Source organism: Heterodontus francisci, chromosome 26, assembly GCF_036365525.1.
Source record: "Heterodontus francisci isolate sHetFra1 chromosome 26, sHetFra1.hap1, whole genome shotgun sequence".
Taxonomy (NCBI): Eukaryota; Metazoa; Chordata; class Chondrichthyes; order Heterodontiformes; family Heterodontidae; genus Heterodontus; species Heterodontus francisci.
This window is the reverse complement of record NC_090396.1, coordinates 35,848,868-35,874,309: the sequence shown is the minus strand read 5'-3', so window position 1 is coordinate 35,874,309 and position 25,442 is coordinate 35,848,868. Positions and strand designations below refer to the sequence as shown.

The 25,442-nt window shown below is 40.5% G+C and overlaps 1 protein-coding gene across 2 annotated transcripts in view; it reads right to left on the bottom strand.

Moving 5' to 3' along the window:
• The window catches only part of cox10 (cytochrome c oxidase assembly factor heme A:farnesyltransferase COX10), a 136,785-nt gene that overhangs the window by 68,080 nt on the left and 43,263 nt on the right, over nt 1-25,442 (bottom strand). For both annotated transcript variants that reach the window (XM_068058015.1, XM_068058014.1), the window contains exon 4: nt 20,599-20,723. In XM_068058015.1, the coding sequence (XP_067914116.1) occupies nt 20,599-20,723 (125 nt within the window). The remainder of the gene's footprint in view (nt 1-20,598; nt 20,724-25,442) is intronic.

Here is a 25,442-nt window from a genome sequence, read left to right as displayed (position 1 = left end):
GATCCTGGCTTTTATAAATAGAGGTGGCATGGAGTACAAAAACCAGGAAGTAATGCTAAACTTATATAAAATACTTTAGCTGAAGTATTACACCCAATCCTGGACCATACTTTAGAAAAGACATGAAGGCTTTGGTGAGGCTACAAAGAGATTTACTTGAATGGTTCCACAGATGAGGGCTTACAGTTATATCAATAAACTTGTTCTCCTTAGAACAGAGAAGGCGAACAGGAAATTTGATAGAGGTATTAAAAATCATGAAGGGTTTAGATAAAGTAGAGTAACAGGGCAGAAGGGTCAATAACAAGAGGCCACAAACTTAAGGCAATTAGCAAAAGCACCAGAGGCGATATAAGGGGGAAAAAAAATTTATGCAACAAGTGGTTAGGATTTGGAATGCACTGCTTGTTGGGAGTGGTGGTTCCAAGTTCAATAGTAGCCTTCAAAAGGAAGTTGGATAAATACTTGAAAGAGAAAAAAATTGAAGGGATATGAGGAAAGAGCAGGGGGAGTGGGACTGACTGGACTTCTCTTTGAAAGAGCCAGTGCAAGCTTGATGGGCAGAATGGCTTCTTACTGTGCTGTACTATTCTATTCCAGAAAGAGGTCTGGTCAATGCAGTTTGCAAATTTAAATTACAAAAGGAAAGAGAACAAAAGATTTTAAGTGCATGTCTAAACTGAAAAACACCTTTCGAAAACAAATGGAAGAGAGTCTATAAGGGTTTGCTCCTTGTTCTTTTAATATTTTAATTTGCTGCAGCTCTATGCAGACTGAATTTGACAGCACCTGAGATGAATTAAGTAATGCTTGGTTTAATCCTTTAAATAAACTTCAGAATCTCCGGCCAACTCTTTTATCTGCCCCTTCACATCTATTCTTTAGGTGCTTCATCATGAGACTTTAACCTGAAACGTATGAGTTCTTCATCAAATAGGTCTGACCCTGAAAAGGACTGTACTCAATTCTAAGTGAAAACTTTCAACATAAATATTGACATATTTACACCCTCATTATTAGCCTTAGAAACTGCACTTGACCTCCTTACAATGTACGGTATCACATTAACAGGGATTGAATGTACAGCTGACTTAAGAGCAACTGAGATTTAACAATGAAAATACATCCACTCAAATTGCACATATGAGGAATTCATTGTCACAAACTTCCAAAATATTCTGCATTATAAACTGTTAGGACACTTGAATTTAACCTGTAAAATATAATAGTGAATCTTTTTTCAAACTATTAAAATAACTCAGTTGGAAACATGCCATACAGAAAAAGGTTCAAAGATCACCTTAGATGTTGCTGCTGACAACGGCAAAAGCAAACCAAACGCAATTTGTTTCAATCATCTGCTCTAAAGCAAGATTTAAAGTGAAAGAAATGAATGTGGAAAAGGCATGACAAAATAGTTTGAAACATTATTGTCATGGAAGATTTCACGTTTTTTTTGGCAAGCATGGAGTTTGGGAAAGGAAGTTTCTACAGTGTATTTTGGTGTTTTAGGACTGGGACAGTCTTGCTAAAACCGCTGATGAACAGCTTAATTGCAATAATTTGATCTGGACTATTTCAGAACTGTTATGTATGACACTTCATCTCAAGATATGCCTCTTTATGTGCTGAAGTTGAGTGAACACAGACATGGGACCACAGAACCAGCAGTAATATGTGGAACAAAGTGTATATTAATTGGTGAGTAACCTAAACCAGGATTAGCTTAGGAATGATGATAATAGAGCTAACCATTGAGCACGCTCCATTTGCCAAGCATTGCATATTATCCTTAGAGCTGTACATTTTCTGCTTATTTTTGGTCAAATTTCACAACCTTTGCACGTTCAAAAAACACACATTTTATGGGTTATGAAACATTTAAAAACAAACAGAATACCTACAAAATACAGATTCCTAACTATTCCAATAAAACCGCTTTCTTATACAGATCACAGCTTCTGGACTGGAGATAGACAAGCACAGACAAGGCTTGGACTTGAATACCTTTCTTCCCCTTCAGCGCCATGAGTGGAAGACAGCATTACACCATGGAAACTTTCTTTTAGCAGCCTGAGAATCACATGAGATCAGGATTGCAGAAAATTCAGTCGGAGTTAAATATTGGATTTAACTTGACAGCAAACTGCATTTGCAACCAAAATATGAGCTGACCCTGTAGGATAGTAACCAAGTATGAAATATTCCTTTCTTGATGCCAGAGAAGAGCTGCAGCAACTCAGCCAGAGATTAATGCACCAAAGACAGGACAGGAAAAATAAACTCCAAAATTACAGACACTAATACCAGGCTCAGTGCCCTGTCTCATTCACTTATTCATTCCCTTGCTCAGATCCTGGTTGGAAAGACACTCTGATTGGATGTTGATGAATTTTACTAAGTATTTCTGGTTTAAAAGATTCCACACAACACATGCAAAAGGGACAACCCTAATTAGCCTCTTCACCCATTACTGGAATAAAGCTCATATTAATGCATCAGAAGTCATAGTTTCCACGAAAATCTCCAGTTGCTTTTGTTAATCAAATAGTAACTGATGCATTCACAAGTCTTGTGTTATTTTCCTTTCTTGCATTATTAAAAGACAGCAGGATAGCAGTCATTATATTTGGAACAGAGAGACTAGATTGGAACCAGACATTGTAAATGCATTGTCCTCCTCACTTTCAAAATCCTTCCCAACATCACTCCATCATTGGCTTTTTTTTATTCATTCATGGGATGTGGGCATCGCTGGCCAGGTCAGCATTTATTGCCCATCCCTAATTGCCCTTGAGAATGTGGTGGTGGGCTGCCTTCTTGAACCGCTGCAGTCCATGTGCACCCACAATGCTAGCGGTTAGATACAACTGAGTGGCTTGCGAGGCCATTTCAGAGGGCAGTTAAGAGTCAACCACATTGCTATGGGTCTGGAGTCACATGTAGGCCAGACCTGGTAAGGACAGCAGTTTTCCTTCCCTAAAGGACATTAGTGAATCAGATGGGTTTTTATAACAAACGACAATGGTTTCATGGCCATCATTAGACTAGCTTTTAATTCCAGATTTATTAATTGAATTCAAATTCCACCTTCTGCTGTGGTGGGATTTGAACCCATGTCCCCAAAGCAATACCCTGGGTCTCTGGGTTACTAGTCCAGTGACAATACCACTAGGCCACCGCCTCCCCACATGGCTGCTGTGCCTTCAGTCATCTAGGCCCCACACTGTGCAATTCCTGCTCTAAACCGCTCCACCTTAAAACCCATCTCTTTGACCAAGCTTTTGGTCACCCCACCAAATATCTCCCATGGTTCAGTGCTAATATTTGCCTAATTCCGCATCTGTGAAGCACCTTCGGACCTTTTCCTACATCAAAGAAACTATAAGATTGAAAGCTGTTGTTGGTGGAAACACACACTTACATTTCACCACATTAGAGCTTATCAGCAATGACACAATGATTGACAGGGGTAGAGACGTGATGATGCCTACATTATTCCAGGGAACATTGAGGTTTTGATGACCTACTGAGAACAGTTACCTGCATATTTTTGTGCCCGAATTCTCTAAATGAGTTCTTTAAAGCAGCAGTCATTGCACTTGTTTTGTTGCATGTCAACTTGCACAGGCAAAAAAAACCAAAAACAGTTCACAAAGTATTTGTCACCACAAGTTGGAGGGGCTAAAATGTAATAATTCACCACAAACTTATTTTGGCCTATTTCTGTAAAATAAAGTAATTTTGTTCAAACTGTTGAGTGCTGACATCAAATTGAGAATTGATGTAGAACAGCTATTGAAAAAGCACGGAAGAGAGATCATTGCTACTGTACAGATTGCATACAATCAATGGTATTCTAATAACCCTGTCCCTCCAATTGTCTGCAATTTCAATTATGGTCTCACACTGCAACTTCTCTAAGATAGTGCTGCAATGATGTTATCACCTATTGTTTGCATTAAAAATATTTTTTAAATGGCGCAGAGTAAAAAAAAAGAAACGCTGTTAAAGGGAATCATATATTTTAAAAGGTAGGACTCGACCTTTAGTCTTTGCAGGATTACTGCAGAATGTGCCAAAAATGACGTACGAGTTTAGAGCACAAGTACTTCAGAAACAAGTGAACCATAAATTTTAGTTGTTTTTTTTTTTGAGTCCCCAAACTCCAAAAAGACACCCAAGAACTTTGATAAAGGTGGCAATTATCATATATTGTAAACAGAGGAACATACTGTCAATATATATCTCATATCTCTGTTCACACTATGATAGCGGAGCAACCTAAATACTGTTGCACACACATATAAAAGCAAAATACTGCAGATGCTGGAACTCTGAGCTAAAAACAAAAAGTGCTGGAAAATACTCAGTAGATCTGGAAGCATCTGTGGAGAGAGAAGCAAAGTTAACGTTTCAGGGCAGTGACCTTTCATCAGAACTGGCAAAGGTTAGAAATGTAATAGATTTTAAGCAAATAAAGTGGGGGTGGGGCAAAAGAGAACAAAAGGCTTGCTGCAGTGTTCCAGTGAACATCAACACAAGCTCAAGGAACAGCACCTCATTTACCGATTAGGCACGCTACAGCCTACCGGATTGAACATTGAGTTCAATAATTTCAGAGGATGACTGCCGCCGCACCCCCCCCCCCACCCCACCTTTTTATTTTTAATTTTACTTTTTATCTTTTATTTTTATTTCATTTTATTTTAGTTTGTTTCGTCATTCAACTTTTTTTTAACCATGTGCCTGCCCACGGTTTTTTTCATGTTTGTGCTTTTGGCCAGGGCTTTCATTATTCTGTCATTTGACACCCTCTCTGCAGTAACACTTTTGTCTTTCACCACACTATTAACACACCCTTTGCCTATGCCCCATAACCTCCTTGTCAGTTATTTTCTGTGACCCTCAGTCCTATCAACACCATCCCTTTTGCCCCACCCCCACTTTATTTGCTTAAAAACGATTACATTTCTAACCTTTGCTAGTTCTGATGAAAGGTCACTGACCTGAGACGTTAACGTTGCTTCTCTCTCCACAGATGCTGCCAGACCTGCTGTGTATTTTCCAGCACTTTTTGTTTTTATTACTGTTGCACGCGTTTGATTGTCCAGAAGAGGAAACTCTGGGATTTGATATTATATAATACACTATAATTATGAAAATCACAGAGAAGACACATATGATGCATGCAATGTGCCCGGATTTGGGCAAAACATGTTACATAAGAAATTTAAGAAATAGGAGCAGGAGTAGACCTGCCCTGCCATTCAATATGATCACAGATAATCTTGGGCTTGAACTCCAATTTCCTGCCTGCTCCCCATATTCCTCAAGTCCGACAGACCAAAAATCTGTCTATGCCAGCCTTAAATATATTCAACAATGGAGCATCCACTCCCCTCTGGGGTAGAGAATTCCAAAGAGTGACAACCCTTTGAGTGAAGAAATTTCTCCGCATCTCAATCCTAAATGATCATCCCTTTATCCTGAGAATGTACTCGTGTTTCAGATTCCACAACCAGTGGAAACAACCTCTCAGTGTCTACCCCGTCAAGCACATTCAGCATCTAGTAAGTTTCAATGAGATCACCTCTCATTCTTCTAAACTCCAGAGAATATAGTGTTAGATACACTGAATACTTCACAAATACAAGCAGTATATTTGACAAACGTTATTGCTGCCAGTTTGAGAATGGTTTCATTGTTACTAATGACTATCTGCTGGATAAAAATATATTCCAGAACTATTTAAGAGGTAGCTCAGTGCAAAATAAATCTGTTCTGATGCTACAAAAATCGGCAGTCGATAATGTTCTGCTAAGGGATCGATAGCTATGCTAAAGTAATCTTTTGCACGGATACAATTTTGTTCAGAAAGCTAAAGATTCAACAAATAGGCAATTTGCACAAAGTGTGTTGATGTAAAATGGTTTTGGCTTTGCATGAATGCAAACTGTCTCACGTAGCTTTGATATTAGTAACCCGAGCTATCACAGGAGATTCTTACACCATTTAAGTATAACTGCAGCCCAGTGTGAAGCAAAGCTTAAGGTGACTGCTTAGGAACTTTTTAAAAGTTTATTTTAATTTTTCTAGTGTTAGTTGAGAGCTGACAGGATAGATGGCTCCTTGTTATTATTTAAGTAACATTTTATGCCAATAAGTGGAATTCTCCAGAAGTACATAAGCATGCTTGGACAGATTTCCTTAAACAGAGAATACTGCAGAATCACCAGCGCAACTTGTGTCTTCTAGGATCACCTCTTTTGAAACAGGTGCTGCTTTTAAACTGGCACCTGCAGGATAGCAATGTCATGTTATACGATATCCAAGGGAGTTTGCCGGGTAGATGCCAGTGTTGTAGCTGTACTGGAACAGCTTGGCTAGAGGTGTGGCTAATTCTGGAGCACAAGTCTTCAGTACTATTGCCGGAATGTTGTTAGGGCCCATAGCCTTTGCAGTATTCAGAGCCTTCAGCAGTTTCTTGATGTCACGTGGAGTGAATCGGATAGGCTGAAGACTGACATCTGTGATGCTGGGGACCTCAGGAGGAGGCCGAGATGGATCATCTACTCAACATTTCTGTCTAAAGATGGTCACAAGTGCTTCAGCCTTGTCTTTTGCACTGATGTTCTGGGCTTCCCCATCATTGAGGATGGGGATAATGGTGGCACCTCCTCATGTTCGTTGCTTAATTGTCCACCAGCATTCACAACTGGATGTAGCCTGTCTATCGCATGCAGCTTCCACTTGTGTTGTAGTTTCACCAGGCTGACACCTCATTTTTAGGTATGCCTGGTTGGTCCCCTGGCTTGATGGTCATGGTAGAGTGGGGGATATGCCAGGCCATGAGGTTACAGACTGTGGTTGAATACAATACAATGCCTCATGGATGGTCAGGTTTGAGTTGCTTGATCTGTTTGAAATCTATCCCTTCCACGGTGGTAGTGCCACACAACACGATGGAGGGTATCCTCAACGTGAAGACAGAACTTGGTCTCCACAAGAACAGTGCGGTGGTTACTCCTACCAATACTGTCATGGACAGATGCTTCTGCGACAGGTACATTGGTGAGTACGAGGTCAAGTAGGTTTTTACCCTCTTGTTGGTTCCCTCATCACGGGCCGCATACCCAGTCTAGCAGCTATGTCCTTTAGGACTCGGCTAGCTCAGTCAGTAGCGGAGATACTGAGCCACTCTTGGTGATGGACATTGAAGTCGCCCACAGAGAGTACATTCTGTGCCCTGTGCTTCTTCCAATGGTGAAGCATTGATGCGTTGATTCATCAGCCAATCCGGGGGGGGTGGGGGGAGGGCGGCAGCAGTAGGTGGTAATCAGCAGGTTTCCTTGCCAATGTTTGACCTGATGCCATGAGACGTCATGGAGTCCGGAGTCAAAGTTGAGGACTCCCAGGGCAACTCCCTCCAGGACATACCCAGGATGGTGATGGTGGTGTCTGGGGCATTGTAAGGTATGATTCTGTAAGCATGACTATGTCAGGCTGTTGCTTGACTAGTCTGTGGGACAGCTCTCCCAATTTTTGCACAAGCCCTCAGATGTTAGTAAGGAGGATCGACAGGTTGGTTTGTCTTTGTTATTTCCAGTCCAGTTTCATTTCTTTTCTTAGACTTTGTAGCGGTTTGATACAACTGAGTGGCTTGCTAGGCCATTTCAGAGGGCATTTTAAGAGTCAACCACATTGCTGTGGGTCACATATCAGCCAGATCAGGTAAGGACGGCAGATGTCACTAAAAGTACATTAGTGAACCAGATGGGTTTTTACAACAATTGTCAATGGTTTCATTAGACTAGCTTTTTAATTCCAGATTAATTGAATTTAAATTTCACCATCTGCCGTGTTGGGATTCGAACCCATGTCCCCTGGGCCTCTGGGTTACTAGTCCAGTGACATTTCCACTATGCCATCAGCTCCCATTGTGTACAACGAGTACACTTTAAAAGTACTTCATTGGCTGTAAAGTGCTTTGGAATATCCTGAGGGTGTAATAGATGCTATATAAATGCAAGTTTTTTTATTAGTACATTATCTGAACGTTGAGATTTTTCTGCATCCCTTGATCTGTTTTTATTATTTACTTGATGTGTTTGTTTCCTGTTGCAGTTTGGGGTGCTTGTTGCTGTGACATCAGACATGAAGGAACTTGGATTATATGACAGGGTCTATAGTTTTTTTGAGCTGGTTACCTATAGGTGTATACTGCAGGAAAAGTCACCATATTGGAAGCAATGATGTTTATTTTGTTCTTGGGATACAACAAGCAATGCAATAAAACCCCAGAAGAGTCCATGTAACTTGGACTATAAACACAACAGGGTAAATAACATGAACTAAAAAGAAAACTATTGTCTGAACTGAACTTTACACTTCTTTCCTTTTATCGGCAATGGTCATCACAATGAGATATAAGACTGTTCAGGGTGTTCAATTACTATTTATCTGAAAAAATATATTCACTGATCAATTATTGTTTAAATGGAATTTAACTGAAAAATGCTGAAGCCTGTGTACAGATTATAGAATGCGAGATTAAATATTTCTGCGCTCCTCTAAACTGCTGTAGTAAAATAGATCCATCAGAGTTTTACAGAGCCCATAATGAAGGTGGTATGGAACAAAAACCTGGATGATTGAACCACCACTTGGACACATAGTTATGACTGGACACTTCTGGGACTGAACAAAGAAGAATTGAAGCTATACTTTAAACACTGCAAACATCAATTCAAAAACAAAACTAGGTAAGCCTACAAATACTCAAAGCACTTGAAAGTTCTACAGACTTTAAATTCCAGAACACTCAAGATGCCAAGAATACACTTTCTAAATGGTCTACTTTTAATCAACACATCACTTGCTAATGTTTACACAGTAGGCAAAAGCGATTAGCAGCAGGTTGTGGCACAATCAAAGGCTTCAGATTGTTGCCAACTGCCATTGTCACAAATAAAGAACTTTTTTTTGCAATTTAACTTTAGGCCAAATAAACAAATTACCCCAAACCTGGATCCTTATTGATGTGAAACCAACAGTCCAGGCCAAGAAACTGGACATGGTTAATACGGGAACACAGTTCCTGCCAACCAACACAATAAGTGCTATTTATTCTTTTATAAAAAGTGTATTGTTGCATGACTAACAAGCCAGACTTCCTTTTCTAACATAAAACACATTCATCGCCTTGTATTACTCTACATCAAACTAGAAATTATTTCCACTATAAATATCTGACACCAACATCTGCTGCTGCAGTTTCTGGTACTGGAGTCCATTATCTGACTGAATTTAGCTAATAAAATACTTAAAATTGTCCTTCTGCAATGAGCTCCTGCTAAGTTATATTGTTCAGCTGAAGCGAGCTATTAAATTTAATGCCAGCTACTTCTACAAAGCTTGATATTTCACTCACTGGTAAGATTTATAGTTATTACTCAAGCACGAAAGGATGCAAAAGGTTTCTCATTAGCCCACACCAGCCTTGGTCATTCAATTTTTTTTTTAAGAATTAGAAAGTCTTTTGAAACTTAATGCACTTATGCATTGTTGTTGAACTAATTAGTGCTGCTTAGTCTCCACTCCCAATGATGCCAGTGATACTGCCAGCTAATAAGCGCTCTCCATTCTTGTAGCATAGCATGGATGTGTCTGCTAAAAGGCCATATTCTCCAGTGAAGGATAAAACCACGAGCTGGAATTCAACAACCCAATGAACATTTCTGACCTTGGTTTTCCAAAGCAAACCTTTTGTCTCAGATCGTTGATAGCTTTTTTTACCCCGCAAAGTGCAAGATGTTACAATGAAACTGGTAGCCATGTGCATGATTCGCTGAACTCCTGAAAAGATTTCAAGTCAAATTTATTTGTAGAGCAAAATGCAAGAAAGCACTTTGCACATTTGGTAATAAATTGGGAGCAGGATTTTTCCCTTTGGGTCGGGACCCCAACATCGGGGTCAAATGGGGGTCAAAACCCCGCACTGTGTGGGAAACAGTCACCCGGCAGTGATTTTCCCCAAATTGCCTCGTCATCCAATTAAGGATGGCAGGCAGGCTCCCGAAGCTGGAGGGCCAAAAGGAGTTCCTCCAACTCAGAAGGAGCAGCAGCCTGCAGAGAGAGAGAGAGAGCGTGCGCAAGAGCGAGCAAGAGTGAGAGAGCACCTTCATTTTGAGGCGGCCTCTCTCTAACTTTTTAAACTTTGAAATTTCAAAATGCCTTCCGCAGCTGGGCCACCATTGGCCAGGTAAGCAGGGAGGGTTTCAAAGCTTGCCTGAAGCACTGGCCACCCCAGTCTGCCACCAGGAGGCTGCCTCAGGCCTACTGCCTGATGCCTTAATAAGCCTTTAACTAGTTCAAATGGTTACCCGCTGCTTGTAGGTGGGTAGCCCTGCCGACCCCCATCCCGCCTCCAGGAAAATGGCCCGGGGGCAGGATGGTGCCGGCAAAATGGCACACTAGCCGGCGGCGCAAATTTTCATGCTCACCCCCATTTAGGGCTAAAATCTTGCCCCAGGTCTTCAGAAACATCTACCGACATACTTCACTTAATGTACATTTTTGAATAAAACAAACTGTATTTTCCACAATGGCAGCTCGGATATAAAGCTTCCCCATGAAAAACTTTTAAATACTTACGGGCATCCCCCCCACCCCCCGTCCTATCTCAAGGGGCACAATGTTAATTGTATATAAATTGCGTTTAATTTTATGCAGGTGGAGGGCATTACTTCTGGATTGGGGTTTCACTTGAGCACTTAAGAGACACTTACTGAAACTGCGGGGGGGTGGTTGGCTCCCTGATCTTGACAGCAGACTTATAGATTCAGTCTTTCATAGGTATATGTGTCTTTCACTGGAATAAGAGAGGAGTGTAAATGCTGCGAGCTGGCTTATTGATACCAGTCTCTTGAAATCCAATAGTTCAAAACCTGCCTGAGTCTGAAATAACACAGCGCCAATACAAAAGTGCTTTAAACAAAAGCTTGCATTTATCTAGCGCCTTTAACGCACTGCATTAGCACCGCAGCCTCACAGCTCCAGCGACCCGGGTTCGATTCTGGTACTGCCTGTGCGGAGTTTGCAAGTTCTCCCTGTGTCTGTGTGGGTTTCCGCCGGGTGCTCCAGTTTCCTCCCACCTCCAAAAGACTTGCAGGTTGATAGGCAAATTGGCAATTGTAAATTGCCCCTACTGTAGGTAGGTGGTAGGAGAATGGTGGGGATGTGGTAGAAAATATGGGGGTAGTGTAGGGTTAGTATAAATGGGTGGTTGTTGGTAGGCACAGACTCGGTGGGACGAAGGGCCTGTGTCAGTGTTGTATCTCTAAATAAAATAAATAAAAAAAGTGTGGAAAGAACAGATATCAACCTAAAGATGACAGGAGGAGTGATCAAAAGTTTCATCAAAAGTTGGATTTTAAGGTGAGTCCTCAAGGAGAAAATGAAGTGGAGAAGCAGAGAAATTTAGGAAGCCATATTTCAGATATTGAAACCTAGGCCAGCAATGCTACCACCCTGAATATTCAATAAACAGTAATCTTTGTTACCCTGCACTGCAATGAGAAAGAAATAACTTGCAATAGTGGCTTTCATAACTAGATGTCCCAAAGCTTAAATGATGTATATTAATTGCATTTAATTTTCTACAGGTGGAGTTTCACTTGAGCACATTGAAAGAGACACTTACAGAAATGGGGTGGGGAGGGGCGGGAGTTAGGTGGTGAATGCTTGTAATGTTTCACTCTGAAAATAAATGTTAGACTGAGTTACGATTGGCTCCAGTATTAACCTTCACCAACTGGCTTTCCGGAATAGAACACACCTTACAATAAGATCCAGTGATTACAAGTCAATGACCAGTTAGCAGAATGAAATGTTTACAAATTTAAAAAAAACTACCTTGATGGATGTAGTTTAGGTTAAAAATGAAAAAAAGCAACAGTAATTTTTCTTTTTAAACTTGCTTGAAAGTAGAACTTGCAAGGAATTTATTTGCTTTTACATTTTCTCAAGCTGCTTTTTCTTTAGTTCAAACTCCAGGAGGCTGTGTAGCCAGTGAAGTACATTTTGAAGTGTAGTCATTGTTATAATGTAGGTAAACAGGTAGGTATTTTAAAAACAGGGTACTGATAGTGATATTCACCCTTCACAGGTAACTTGAGAACATAAGTAAGAAAGACAAGAGAAATTAAAACATAATATTAGTATAAGTGAAGAACAGCTCTATTTAACAGTAATAGTCTGTTGAAAGAGACATTTTATAGTGGTTAAGAGAGAGATTTTCCAATACATTGGGTGGACTAAGCAGAAAAATCTGCAGTTTGCAATCATAACGTAGAGTGGCTGGAACTATATTAATGGGTGATAGGATTAGTCGCATGATGGAGTAGATGCTGCAGTACATAGGTGACCAGAAATGTAAACTTAGAAACACAGGGGACAGAAACATGTCTGTTGTCTCCTGGTTACTTTAAGACCCTGCCATTTTACAAGTCCAATGTGCAAACATTTCAGAACATGGGTGATGCCCCTGGTGCACCTCAATACGATAAGAGCAGTGGGCTTAAAATCTTTAATCTGAATGTCAGAAACATGTACAACAGCATTTAGGTCAACAGACAGATTGTGCTGTATAATCTTTCTTGCTCATTTAGTGCCTCCTACAACTACTGTTCCTCTTTCAACATTATGGAAAGGGTTGATTACAAAGTTCACCATGGTTGTCTACGCAAGTGTGCGATTGACGGACTGCTGATATGGGACTGGTCATACAAGTCTCCTCCTCCAGTTTTCCCCATCCCAACAATGGCAGCATTGAGTACCTAATGTAACATAGCAATTTATGTCAATGCCCAGCCAAGTCTAGGTAAAACACAGCACTGTCTTTTGTCCTGCTCTTGATGGTGGATAGTGACTGTGAAACAAAGATGCCACCTCCAATGGTACAGCTCTCCCTCAGTACTGCATTTATGTGTTCAAGTGTCTCAGAGGGGCTTGACCCCATGACCTTGACTCAGATGAGAATGCTGCTATTGAGCCATGTGTAAGTGAAATGTGAAGAATGAGCATTGTGGCACTATCAAGTGACAATGTCCCATTTTAAAAGCTGCTAAGAACAACTTAAACAACATGAGGCGAAATTTAAAGCAAATAACAGGGTTTCAGAGAGTTGCTGGATCAGTCCATGAAAGCCAGTTTGACAAGTCAAAGACAACAATTGTACTTTTAAGTACAACACACAGACAAACCTGAAAAAGATGGCTTAAATGATAGTCTTTCCTTTGTTCTTTTCCTTAACTACTTTTTCTCATTTTGATCATTCTGGAATGCTTTTGTTCCCAGTATGATGATTATTTGTGAACCAAGACCTTGGCAAGAGATCCATCATTTCTATATACAGCTGCTCAGATCAATCGCACGAGTATCCATGTAATCTTAAAATTATGATCCAGTCAGAGAACCAGTCACTAATGCAAACTACTTGTATCAATTCAAACTCACCTGCCTTACTTTAAAAAAAGATCTGTGACTATATTAAACAGTATTTATTATAGGCATCAAACTTTGATCTTGCGCTATTCATACACTAATTCTAACTGAGTAAAAATTATGGTTGATGTGCTTAGGACAATTATTCTAAATTGGATCACTGGGGGACTATCCTATTATTATTTATATATTCAATCAGAGGTAAACTGCCTGCCGTGACTCTGTCAAATAAACTTAGTGATCTCTTGGAATTTAGCCAGTTGAATTGAGAAAAAAAAAAGTACTCACTCCGCCACCATCTTTTCACTGATGACAGTTAGTCTGCAGAAAGCCAAAGGAAAATAAATATTTTGTTTCTAATCACAAAAAGTAGGCTGTTTTGCTTATTGCTGAATTACAAAAAGATAACCAACAACCAGTAATTCAATCAAAGGGATTGATTGACAGACAAAAAAATTGAGCAGTTCATGATTGCTAGCTGAGCAGTGAAATTCAACTGCTGCCTAAAATTCAATGCTAGGCATTTATCATATCTTTTAAATTGTTTTACAACAACTTGTATGTATATAGTGCTTCACAGGCACTTCACAGGAAAGTTACAGAACAAAATTTGACACCAAAGCACATAAGGCAATATTAGGGCAGATGGCCAAAAGCTTGGTCAAAGAGGTAGGTTTTTAAGTAGCGGCTTAAAGGAGGAAAGAGAGGAAGAGTGGTAGAGAGGTTTATGGAGGGAATTCTAGGGCTTACGGCCTAGGCAGCTGAAGGCATGGCCACCAAGGGTAGAGCGATTAAAATCAGGGATGCTCAAGGGGTTGTGGGGCTTGGGGAGATTACAGAGATCGGGAAGGACGAGGCCATGGAGGGATTTGAAAACAAGCAATCCAGGCATTGCTTGACGGGAGCCAATGTAGGTCAGTGAGCACAGGAGTGATGGGTAAATGGGACTTGGTGCGAATAAGGGCATGGGCAGCAGAGTTTTGGATGACATTAAGTTTATGGAGGGTAGAATGTGAGAGGCCAGCCAGAATTGAGTTAGAATGGTCAAGTTTAGAGGAACTTGTTGCCGGGGGAGGTGGTGGAAGCAGGTACGATAGCAACATTTAAGAGGCATCTTGACAAATACATGAATAGGATGGGAATAGAGGGATACGGACCCCGGAAGTGCAGAAGGTTTTAGTTTAGGCAGGCATCAAGATCAGCACAGGCTTGGAGGGCCGAATGGCCTGTTCCTGTGCTGTACAGTTCTTTGTTCTTTGTAACAAATTCATGGGTGAGGGTTCAGGAGCAGATGAGATATCGTCATGTTGGATTTCCGGTGCAGACACGATGGGCTGAATGGTCTCCTTCTATGCTGTAAATTTCTATGACTCTGACTGAGGCGGGGTGGAGTTGGGCGATGTGACGAAGGTGGAAATAGATGGTTTTAAAGATGGAACAGATGTGTGGTCGGAAGCTCATTTCGGGGTAAAATACAACACCAAGTTTGCAATTAGCCACTGTTGCCAGAGAAAAGGATGGAGTTGGTAGCTAGGTGAATGGAGTTTGTAGCGGGGACCAAAGGACAATAGCTTTGGTCTTCCCAATGTTTAATTGGAGGAAATGTCTGCTCATCCAGTACTGGATGTCGGACAACCAATTTTGCAACAGTGGAGGAGTCAAGAGGCGATGGTGAGGTAGAGGTGGGTGTCGTCAGAGTACATGTGCAACCTAAGGCTGTGTTTTTGGATGATATCGCCAAGGGACAGCATGTAGATGCGAAATAGGAGGAGGCCAAGGATAGATCCTTTTAAAATGTTATTTTTTTTACTTTTACCCCAACTCAGACTGGGTGGAGTTGTAATAAAGACCACAGTGATGATGTTGAATGTTGACACAGGTGAAGATATGTAATCAAGTGAATTTAATGTGCCTTTTTCTCCCATAATTTAAGAGTTTTATTTGGAGATGTCTAAAGATAAATTTTTAATGGCTTTTTGTATTCATATCTTTTATCTATAAATTGGGCACTTCAGATTAAGTTGTGATTATAATGACAGCATTAAAGTTCTTTATTCTGTAGTGAAGTAAGTGATAAGATAAGACCTTTGGCTGTTGAACTGGAGCTGTATGGTACTTATATGCTCACAATTGGGAAAGTTTAATTTCTCGGAAGTGATAAAAGTTCCATTAGTTTCATTAAAAAGTAAACCAAAATACAGGCATAAATAGGATAATAGCGGAATTGCATGCTACGCGTTAACAAAAAGATAGTATTAACTTGTACTAGGTTTGCAATAAAGTTACCGTGCTTTACTGGCCTTCATGAGTTTATTCTCTGGTTTACATTATTTTGTGGTTTATCAAATAAAACCTCATCTATTACTAATTGAAGACATGCACTGCGCCAACTCACAAATTATAAGTGACACAAATATCTTCATACATAGTTTTAAAGCTACATCATGAAACCACCAAGGAATATTTTGACATGTCGCTTTCACAATCACTTCATCAACCAAGAGATGAAAGGAAGCACCACTGCTCAAGGCAACCTGCCTGGCTAAACCCAAGCAGACTTCACAGAGGCTGATCAGGTATTTATACTCCACTTCTGTGGAGTGTTGCTCTCTAGCACATGGTCAGATTGAGTACAGTCTGTCAAAATGATTCCTCATGGTTTGAAAAACAAAGCTATATTTGTAGCTTTGTGGTCCTGCTGGTAACCGTTGTTTTCCCAACAGTTGAAAAAAATAACACTGGGCAAGTCAATTGCATAATTGTCAGTGTAGATACTGCGGCAAGGTATAAAAGTGGTAATATGATTGGTGAAAAAAAAGGTTCTACCTTTCTTCAGTGATACCGGCAACACATTTAGAGCAGGAAGGTGCAACACATCCGGCTGCAAGTCTTGACCCAAAGCGTAAATACAAAATGGAAATGTTTATTAAGCCTACAGATGTAACATCCATTTGCACTGGAGATTATACTCAGTTAAACGCAGTTCTTTCAACTTCAGTCACAGATCAGAAGTCTACAGTAAAACCACAATCTATATTGGTGTAGAACAGACACTTCCATGAAATGTTTCAGATTACAATTAATTTATGCAATTTTAATTCTTACTGTAACTGTCATATTGTGAACTCCAGTGTAAACAGCAAATCTCTAGTTTGTCACCTAACATCAGGAAAAGCAAAAACAGAGACCACTCGGCACAGTATCAGTGAAAGCTGGTTACTGCAAAACAAACAGTTACACGAGCAAATAAGTGGCAAACTCAACTGTCCCAAGTGTTCAGCAGGGAATCTGGCAGACCTTCCCTTCCAGTTACAAAGAGAGCAAAATAAAACACAGAGACATAGACTCAGGCAGTCCTCTGGGTTCTTTTTAAAGAGATAAAGTTCAATGCCTTTCAAGGAGGCTAAAAAGTTAGAAATGCTGATGGATAGTTAGAACTTACCTTGTTTGAGTCAAGTAAATTGTCATACCAATGCATGGAAATGTGACATGTTTTGTACTTTGTACTTTTACCTGCTCTGTATAGTCACCTGTGAAATAAAGCAACTTACTGATTCATATAAAGCCTTGTGTCACCAAGTGTTTGCACAGTCTGCCTTCAAAGCGATTAAAGAAGTGTATTCTTTACAGGTCACAAGCGGTACAATTGTCACCACCCACACCACCCCCACAAGGTTACACTCTCACACAAGTAGATATAGGACAGTGAGTCAGCTCCTATAAAAGTATGACATTCAAACTGCCTATTGGAGCAACTAATGCCACTGAACCCAAGTTATCTATCATGTTACGACCAAGATGGGAGGAGTGCACAGTTTTTTCTAGTCCCACTTCTCCACAGGTCGCAAAATAGTTTTAAAAAATGTTTATCCAGTTACTGATTCAGTCAATCATATACTCTACCCTTTATCGCAGAATAAAATACACCAACCAGGTTTCTTTAATAAACAAAAATTTATCAGTTTATCAAACAAGTTGTATCCAGTCATGAAGCAAAGTATTAACACTCAAATTGAAATATGAAAGTTCCTTTTTTAAATTCCCCACACATGCTGAAAAATACAGAAATTCTCTCTGCAAAGCTCTGTTACAAAAAAAGACATTAAAAAAAACTTTGGCCAAATACTTGCTAATTCTTGAAGAAAAAAGATATGGAAGGAAGTCAGTTGTCCCTTTCGGTCTGGCGCCCGGGTATATGGAGACGGGTCACAGGGATCTTTTCTAAAGCAGTTCTTTTCAGGCAGTGTTGAGAATTAATCTGGCAGGTTTTTCCAGCTTCTCAGGAGAGATGTAGTACCAGGGATTCTAGCTCTCCCACACTGGATCTTTGTAAGGTTTCTTCGAGAGGTAGAGAAAGAGGTGAGCTGGGTGGTTTCTTTTTCCTTGGCAGGTAAAACACCAACTGTCTTCAAAACAGTTCACACCCCAAATGCGGTTAGCACCGCAACCTCACAGCTCCAGCGACCCAGGTTCAATTCTGGGTACTGCCTGTGTGGAGTTTGCAAGTTCTCCCTGTGTCTGCGTGGGTTTTCGCCAGGTGCTCCAGTTTCTTCCCACAGCCAAAGACTTGCAGGTTGATAGGTAAATTGGCCATTATAAATTGCCCCTAGTGTAGGTAGGTGGTAGGGGAATATAGGGGCAGGTGGGGATGTGGTAGGAATATGGGATTAGTGCAGGATTAGTATAAATGGGTGGTTGATGGTCGGCACAGACTCGTTGGGCTGAAGGGCCTGTTTCAGTGCTGTATCTCTAAATAAATAAACAGAAAACAATATCCAAACCCCAAACAGAATGTCAACCTCCTGACATGTAGTTTCTCTGCAAACATCTTCCCCAGGTCACCAAGGTTTCTGCTGTTTATTGAGCTTAAAGCACATAATTTCCAGCGCAGGTTGTTTTCAAACAGCATCTCAAGTGTCCTTTCAGTGAACTTGGTAAAAAAAAAATCACATCCATGGAATCTTTTCAGTTTTAACACAAGTCCTCAAAAAATAAATTAAAAAATGGAAGCACTTACGTAACAATAGCAGATCCTAGACTTGCAGTCAACTGGGTTCAGTTGGTACCATTATGCCTTGATTCAAGTTTTACAAAATCTAGGTTGACTTTAATATTGTACTGTGCAAGTGCTGTACTATTAGACATGCCATCTTTCGAATGACTTGTTTAAATGAGATTACATGGGCCTAGTCAGTTGGATGTAAAATATTCCATGGCATTATTCAAAGACAATCAGGGAGTCTGACGTCCTCATCTAGATTTTAGAGCTCTCGGGGAATCAAGCGATACGGGGAGCAGGCAGGAAAGCGCAGCTGAGGCAGAAGATCAACCATGATCATATTGAATGGCGGAGCAGGCTCAAGGGACCATATGGTCTACTCCTGCTCTTAGCCCTAAAACAATCTAATTGATCATTTATCTTATTTACTGTTGGCAGGACTTTGCAGAGCGCAAACTGGCTGCTGCATTGCACTACATAACTGATTGACCACAAAAGTACCTCATCAGCAATGAAGTGTTTTGGGACATACTAAGAATGTGAAAGACGCTATATAAACACAAGTTCTTCCTTCATGCTAATGCTTTTCTTAAACATTGATGACCTGGGGATTGAAAACATACATTACAATATGTATTGATATAAATTCGCCTCACTGGCCAAGACTACAAGCCTTCAGCAGACAGGGCAGCACAGTGGCGCAGTGGTTAGCACCGCAGCCTCACAGCTCCAGCGACCTGGGTTCAATTCTGGGTACTGCCTGTGCGGAGTTTGCAAGTTCTCCCTGTGTCTGCGTGGGTTTTCGCCGGGTGCTCCGGTTTCCTCCCACAGCCAAAGACTTGCAGGTTGATAGGTAAATTGGCCATTATAAATTGCCCCTAGTATAGGTAGGCATCAGGTGGCAGGACTATATCTCCAACACAGAAGTCCTTGAAGCGGCCAACATCCCCAGCTTATACACACTACTGAGTCAGCGGCGCTTGAGATGGCTTGGCCATGTGAGCCGCATGGAAGATGGCAGGATCCCCAAAGACACATTGTACAGCGAGCTCGCCACTGGTATCAGACCCACCGGCCGTCCATGTCTCCGTTATAAAGACGTCTGCAAACGCGACATGAAATCGTGTGACATTGATCACAAGTCGTGGGAGTCAGTTGCCAGCATTCGCCAGAGCTGGCGGGCAGCCATAAAGACAGGGCTAAATTGTGGCGAGTCGAAGAGACTTAGTAGTTGGCAGGAAAAAAGACAGAGGCGCAAGGGGAGAGCCAACTGTGCAACAGCCCCAACAAACGAATTTCTCTGCAGCACCTGTGGAAGAGCCTGTCACTCCAGAATTGGCCTTTATAGCCACTCCAGGCGCTGCTTCACAAACCACTGACCACCTCCAGGCGCGTATCCATTGTCTCTCGAGATAAGGAGGCCCAAAAAGAAAAAGAAAAAAGAAGTATAGGTAGGTGGTAGGGGAATATAGGGACAGGTGGGGATGTGGTAGGAATATGGGATTAGTGTAGGATTTGTATAAATGGGTGGTTGATGGTCTGCACAGACTCGGTGGGCCGAAGGGCCTGTTTCAGTGCTGTATCTCTAAATATAAAAATAATATAGAAATGTAGCGGTTATGAACAAAAATAAACCACTGCTTCAAAGTCCTCGTGTGGTTGTACTGTGAAACCCATAGACATGAGCACAATCCTTATGAGTGAACAGTACCCAAAGTACAAACTGTTCCCTACTTAAAATGACCTGATGCATAAATGTCTTTTAAGCAACTTAAAAATAAAAAAAATCTCTTATTGCTTAATACATAATTTGATATAATACATTTGTTTATTTAAATTATGGCAGTATTTCAAAGGTTTTTGAAAATTGTTTTCTTTGCCAGTTTCATATCAACAGCAAGGCTGTTAGATTATCTTTATTCCAACTGATAAAGCATTGAAGATTTTACTTTGCTAGTGGAGATTGTCCATTTGGCAAGTGCTTTTAACAGACACTAGTAAAACATTTCCTACTCAGGAAAGGTGGTGAAACACACATCCTGCACAAATGTGCTCGGCTTTTGGCCTGGTTTGTTTTAAAATGAATAACTTACCTGGTTAATGGAGTTGGCAGCGCAGGAAGCAAGGCCTGTTCCAATAGTGGCGAGAAGGAAACAGCTAAGGTCAAAGGGTACAGGTGCCATTGCAAATCCAGCAGATGCAGTTGTTGCAACTAGAGCTGAAAGAAGCAGGAAGAAAGGAAATCACTTATAATTTCAGAAAATGCCATTATGGAGAGTTTTTCTACTTATAATTTAAAAAGTTTCTGTCTTCGACAATGGTTGGAAAAATTAGTCAAACGTCCTTTATGCCACTTTCAGCGGCTATATTTTAATGTGACTTATGCATCTCCTGTGCCTTATACAAGGGCTGAGCACGAGGCCAGACTAGGTTTTGAAACAGCGTAGAGATTTTCCTTTTCAAAAGCTGTCTAGACTGGACAGGCTGCAGTCTGGACAATTCAATGCTGATTCATTCTTTTTTAATTATATGTTGATGTATTCACAAAATCAATAAACTAATAGCATGTTAACACTAGAATGCATTAAGTGTAAAGTCTATTATGTACTTATTCTAAGCGTTGATAGTTACCATGAGACCCCCAAAAAAATCACAAATAATGCTGATAAAAAGACCAGGAAATAATTTAAAACATCCATGCTAGACTAAAAAAGACATTTTAAAATTTGAAGCTCATTTGAGGCAAGTAAATAGGCATCCACAGCACGTATCATTTTTATGAACTTCAGAAATGGTTACAAATTTGAATGGTATTGTCATAATTAATATAATTAAAATCCGATTGCATGAGATTTGCTTGAATTAAATCCAGTGATTAAGATTGAGGGAGCTTAACTGAATCTTTTCTTCTATCTGTATACCTTTCAGTACAGTATTCATTTTGCAGTCAGATATTCAAGGTGCCCGCGTACTCAACAGCACAGAGTAATTTTCCTGGCCAATCGGCCTGGCGGAAAAGCAAAGCCCAGGTGCCACGTTTCCATCTTCTATGATTTGCCTTCCCTCATTTAAATCAAAGCTGCTTCTCTCATGCATGAAACAGATGCAAAATGCTACCGAACAATGGATCGGGGCAATTTTAAGGCAAAAGCAATTCTGGGAAGAGGGAAGGTGGAGAACAGGCAGTATTAGAGCAAAAGAAATTAAACACCTCGTTGCCCAATTTCATTGATCAAAGTCCCATCAAATCACCCTTTGCATTGATCAACAGTCATTTAACCTAATATATCAGATGAAGGAACTCGCCACAAAAATCACAGAATTGTTACAATGCAGGAGGCCTTTCAGCCCATTGTGTCTGCACGGTTCTCTGAATGAGCAATTCACTTAGTGCCATTACCCCACTTTCTCCCCATAACCCTGCATATTCTTCCTTTGCAGATAACAGTCTAATTACCTTTTGAATGCTTCAATTGAACTTGCCTCCACCACACTCTCAGGCAGTGCATTCCAGACCTTAACCCTCGCTGCATGAAAAGTTTTTCCTCTTGTCGCTTTTGCTTCTTTTACCAATTACTTTAAATCTGTGCCCTCTTGTCTTCGATACTTTCATGACTGGGAGCAGTTTCTCCCTCTCTACTCTGTCCAGACCTCTCATAATTTTGAATACCTCTATCAAATCTCCTCTCAGCCTTCTTTTCTCCAAGGAAAACAGTCCTAACTTTTCCAGTCTATCTTCATAACTGAAATTCCTCATCCCTAGAACCATTCTCTTGAATGATTTCTGCACTTTCCAAAGCCTTCACATCCTTCTTAGAGTTCCTAAAATGATCGTGGGATCAATGACCTTGCTAGAGACATTCATTTCTAACCAACCTGGCTAAAAAGTGATGTTCATTCAATTTTGCTTGAATGACCAATAAACGGTTTTCTTCATATATTGAGAATCTCCTGTCCCAGATCCTATTAGTCTGATATAAAGTTCTTTAAAAAAAAACAGCATAAGGCATAACATTGCATAGTGCACAAGTATGTCATATGTTACTAAGGTACAGTTGTGTTCCTTTAAAGCCACAAAATCTGATTAGTGTTAAGCACCCACAGGCTGAGGTCAGTCAGAGTTTAATTTCAGATTTAACCAGTTGATCTCCCATGAAGTTACTCAGAGTCAGAAAATGCATTGCTTTATAATGTGGGCCTGTCAAGTTCCAACAGTAACCAATTCCAGCAAAGTAAGAGACCCTCACAACAGTGTTATGCTCCTTCTTTTGAAGGATCCCACCCTTACACTCGAGGTTTTCTCCTTTCAAAAAGATCTTGCCATAGTTTCATTCTCCATGTCCTTCAACAGGGTATGTGCTCATTATTTCTCGTCCCATTTGAAGAAGTCTACCTCCCTCTCTGCCCCAACAAGGGGAAACTCAACAAGTCAGGACACTGTGACAAAAGAAAACTGCCTACAGGCAAGTTATGACCACCTTGCCAAGAATCACGCTAAAGACTTGCAGGTTGATAGGTTAATTGGCCATTACAAATTGCCCCAAGTATAGGTAGGTGGTAGGGAAATATATAGGGACAGGTGGGGATGTGGTAGGAATATGGGATTAGTGGAGGATTAGTATAAATGGGTGGTTGATGGTCGGCACAGACTCGGTGGGCCGAAAGGCCTGTTTCAGTGCTGTATCTCTAAAACTAAATCATTCGGATTTCAAATAAACCCTTCTTTCCATCGATTCCTTCACTTTTTTAACCTTATCTGTCAGCTACTCACCTTGTACCAACTGCATCAGCACAAACCAATCAAGATGGGTCATCACCTGAAATGATGTCTGTGATCACACAGCGTAGGCTGTGTCTGATACATCTGGTTACAAAATGAGATCCATGATGCCTCTTTTATGAATTACTTCCTCTGAATATTTTTTCATTGATTATGAATACAGTAACAGCAATGCTCAGAATACAATGAACAGTTTCCAGTTAGATGATGTTTGAACAAAACAATAATCTACTTTGTAAAAGTGGATACTATGCTCAAATGCTTGGGACAAAATTATGCAAACTAGGCAGTCTTGCATCAGTTTGAGGCTGGAATGCCAATAAGTGATGGATACTTGTGCACACACACAAGTCCAGGTCAATTCGGGACTCCCCACACCTCTGAAATTCATCCCACATCCATCTTTCACTCTGCATAATACATGCTATTTCTCTCAAACCTGTCTAGCTTTCTGCAAATAGTTCATGTAACATCGAAGTGACTGACTGCAGTTACGAATACACAAAACAATATTAAAATGTTGCTAAGGTGACATTACACAGTACATAGAAATGGAAAATCATTAAAATTTGCATATTCTAATATACAAGGGTTTAGCTTAGGAGATCATTTGCAGGCAATGCAGAAAGGACATTTATTACTTCCAGTAATGTTAAACATGTTGTGCTGCATTTTGCGATAAGTGAGGCAAACAACACTCATGTTTAATCGGGCTAAATGAAACAGCAACTTCTGGCGATTGCACATGCGCAGTTAAACACACAAATATGAAAGCTGCTGTCAGAGATACCTCACTCCTCCACAGGGTGGAAAGTCATCGACCTGAAACACTATTCGGTTTCTCTCACCACAGGTGCTGCCTAACCTGCTCAGTATTGCCAACATTTGTTGTTTTAAGTTCAGATTTCCAGCATCTGCAATATTTTGCTTTGGTACTCTTTTGTTTGATATGGAGTGAACATGTGTGAGGATACACCTAACTTACCCAAGTCCAGGATGTTTAGGCACAGACTTAAGATTAGAGGGATGTGGGGGAAGGGGAGGCCCTTAGTCTGTACTGTTCACAGTTCAAATCAGCTAAATTTCAATAATACAGAGCAATGATAGTCTTCCCATTGTTTGTCCAGCTAGGATTACTAGGTTTGAATCTTTGGTAAGTGGGCAGGAGATAGCAGGGTCTCCTTGTGAACAAAACAATGAGTAACACAACTCACCGGAAAATATATGAGGACATGATCACCATCCTCTTGACCACAACACCGGACACACACCATACCTATCAAATAATAGTTCCACCAATTAGAGAAGCATAGCTTCAGTGGAAGCTGCTTGCCTTTGTGCAACCCAGTCACAGCAGGCACCAAACCCTGGACACATGAGCATGTGTTCTCAAACACAGGCTTCAGGTAATACCTTCAGCAGCTGTTATTCCAAGTCTCAGAGTTTTCTCATCAACCATATGATATCAGTCTTCAGTGCATTGTACTGAAGTCGCTGCTAGAGGAGCCTGCTATACCGCTCCATTGTTCCTCTGCTGTAATAATCTGGAGGAAGGGAGCATTGTCTTTCCTTCTAGCTCACTAATTTTAAAATTTAAGGACTCCCGACTGTCTTTCACTTTCAGTTATCCACCAGTGGATCCCTTCTGTTGTGGTGGATATGAGGTGTCCTCTGATTGTATACGTTAAGGTAAGAAATTAAGACATTTTGATTTTGTGCCAACTATGAGTTGGGTGCAAAATGCCTTTAACAATTAAATTATCTGTTAAGTAAACAGCGTAAAATAGATTAGAGTGCTAGCTTTGAAACAAATTAACAAAAATGATGTGAAAAAGTAAGAAGTCACATCATGAAACTGGCCTTTTCCATTAACATTCTTTGAACATGGGGAAATTAATTGCTATGCTGTAACTGAAGTGGCCAGTAACAGATGGGTAGTTCATTAAATGTCAAACTTAGAATGGCTTTGTTCATTTGTTACAATAATTTTGCCTACACAACTGATCTGTTTAAAAGGCAAGTGGAAAACAAGTGAATTGTTTAATTGCCACCACTGATCTTGCAAGATGTATTTCATCCCATAAATGCAGCTCCAATAGCAATTAAATAGTTTTAATGGATCCTCTTGGTTAATTAATGAGTGAAACTTACAAAACA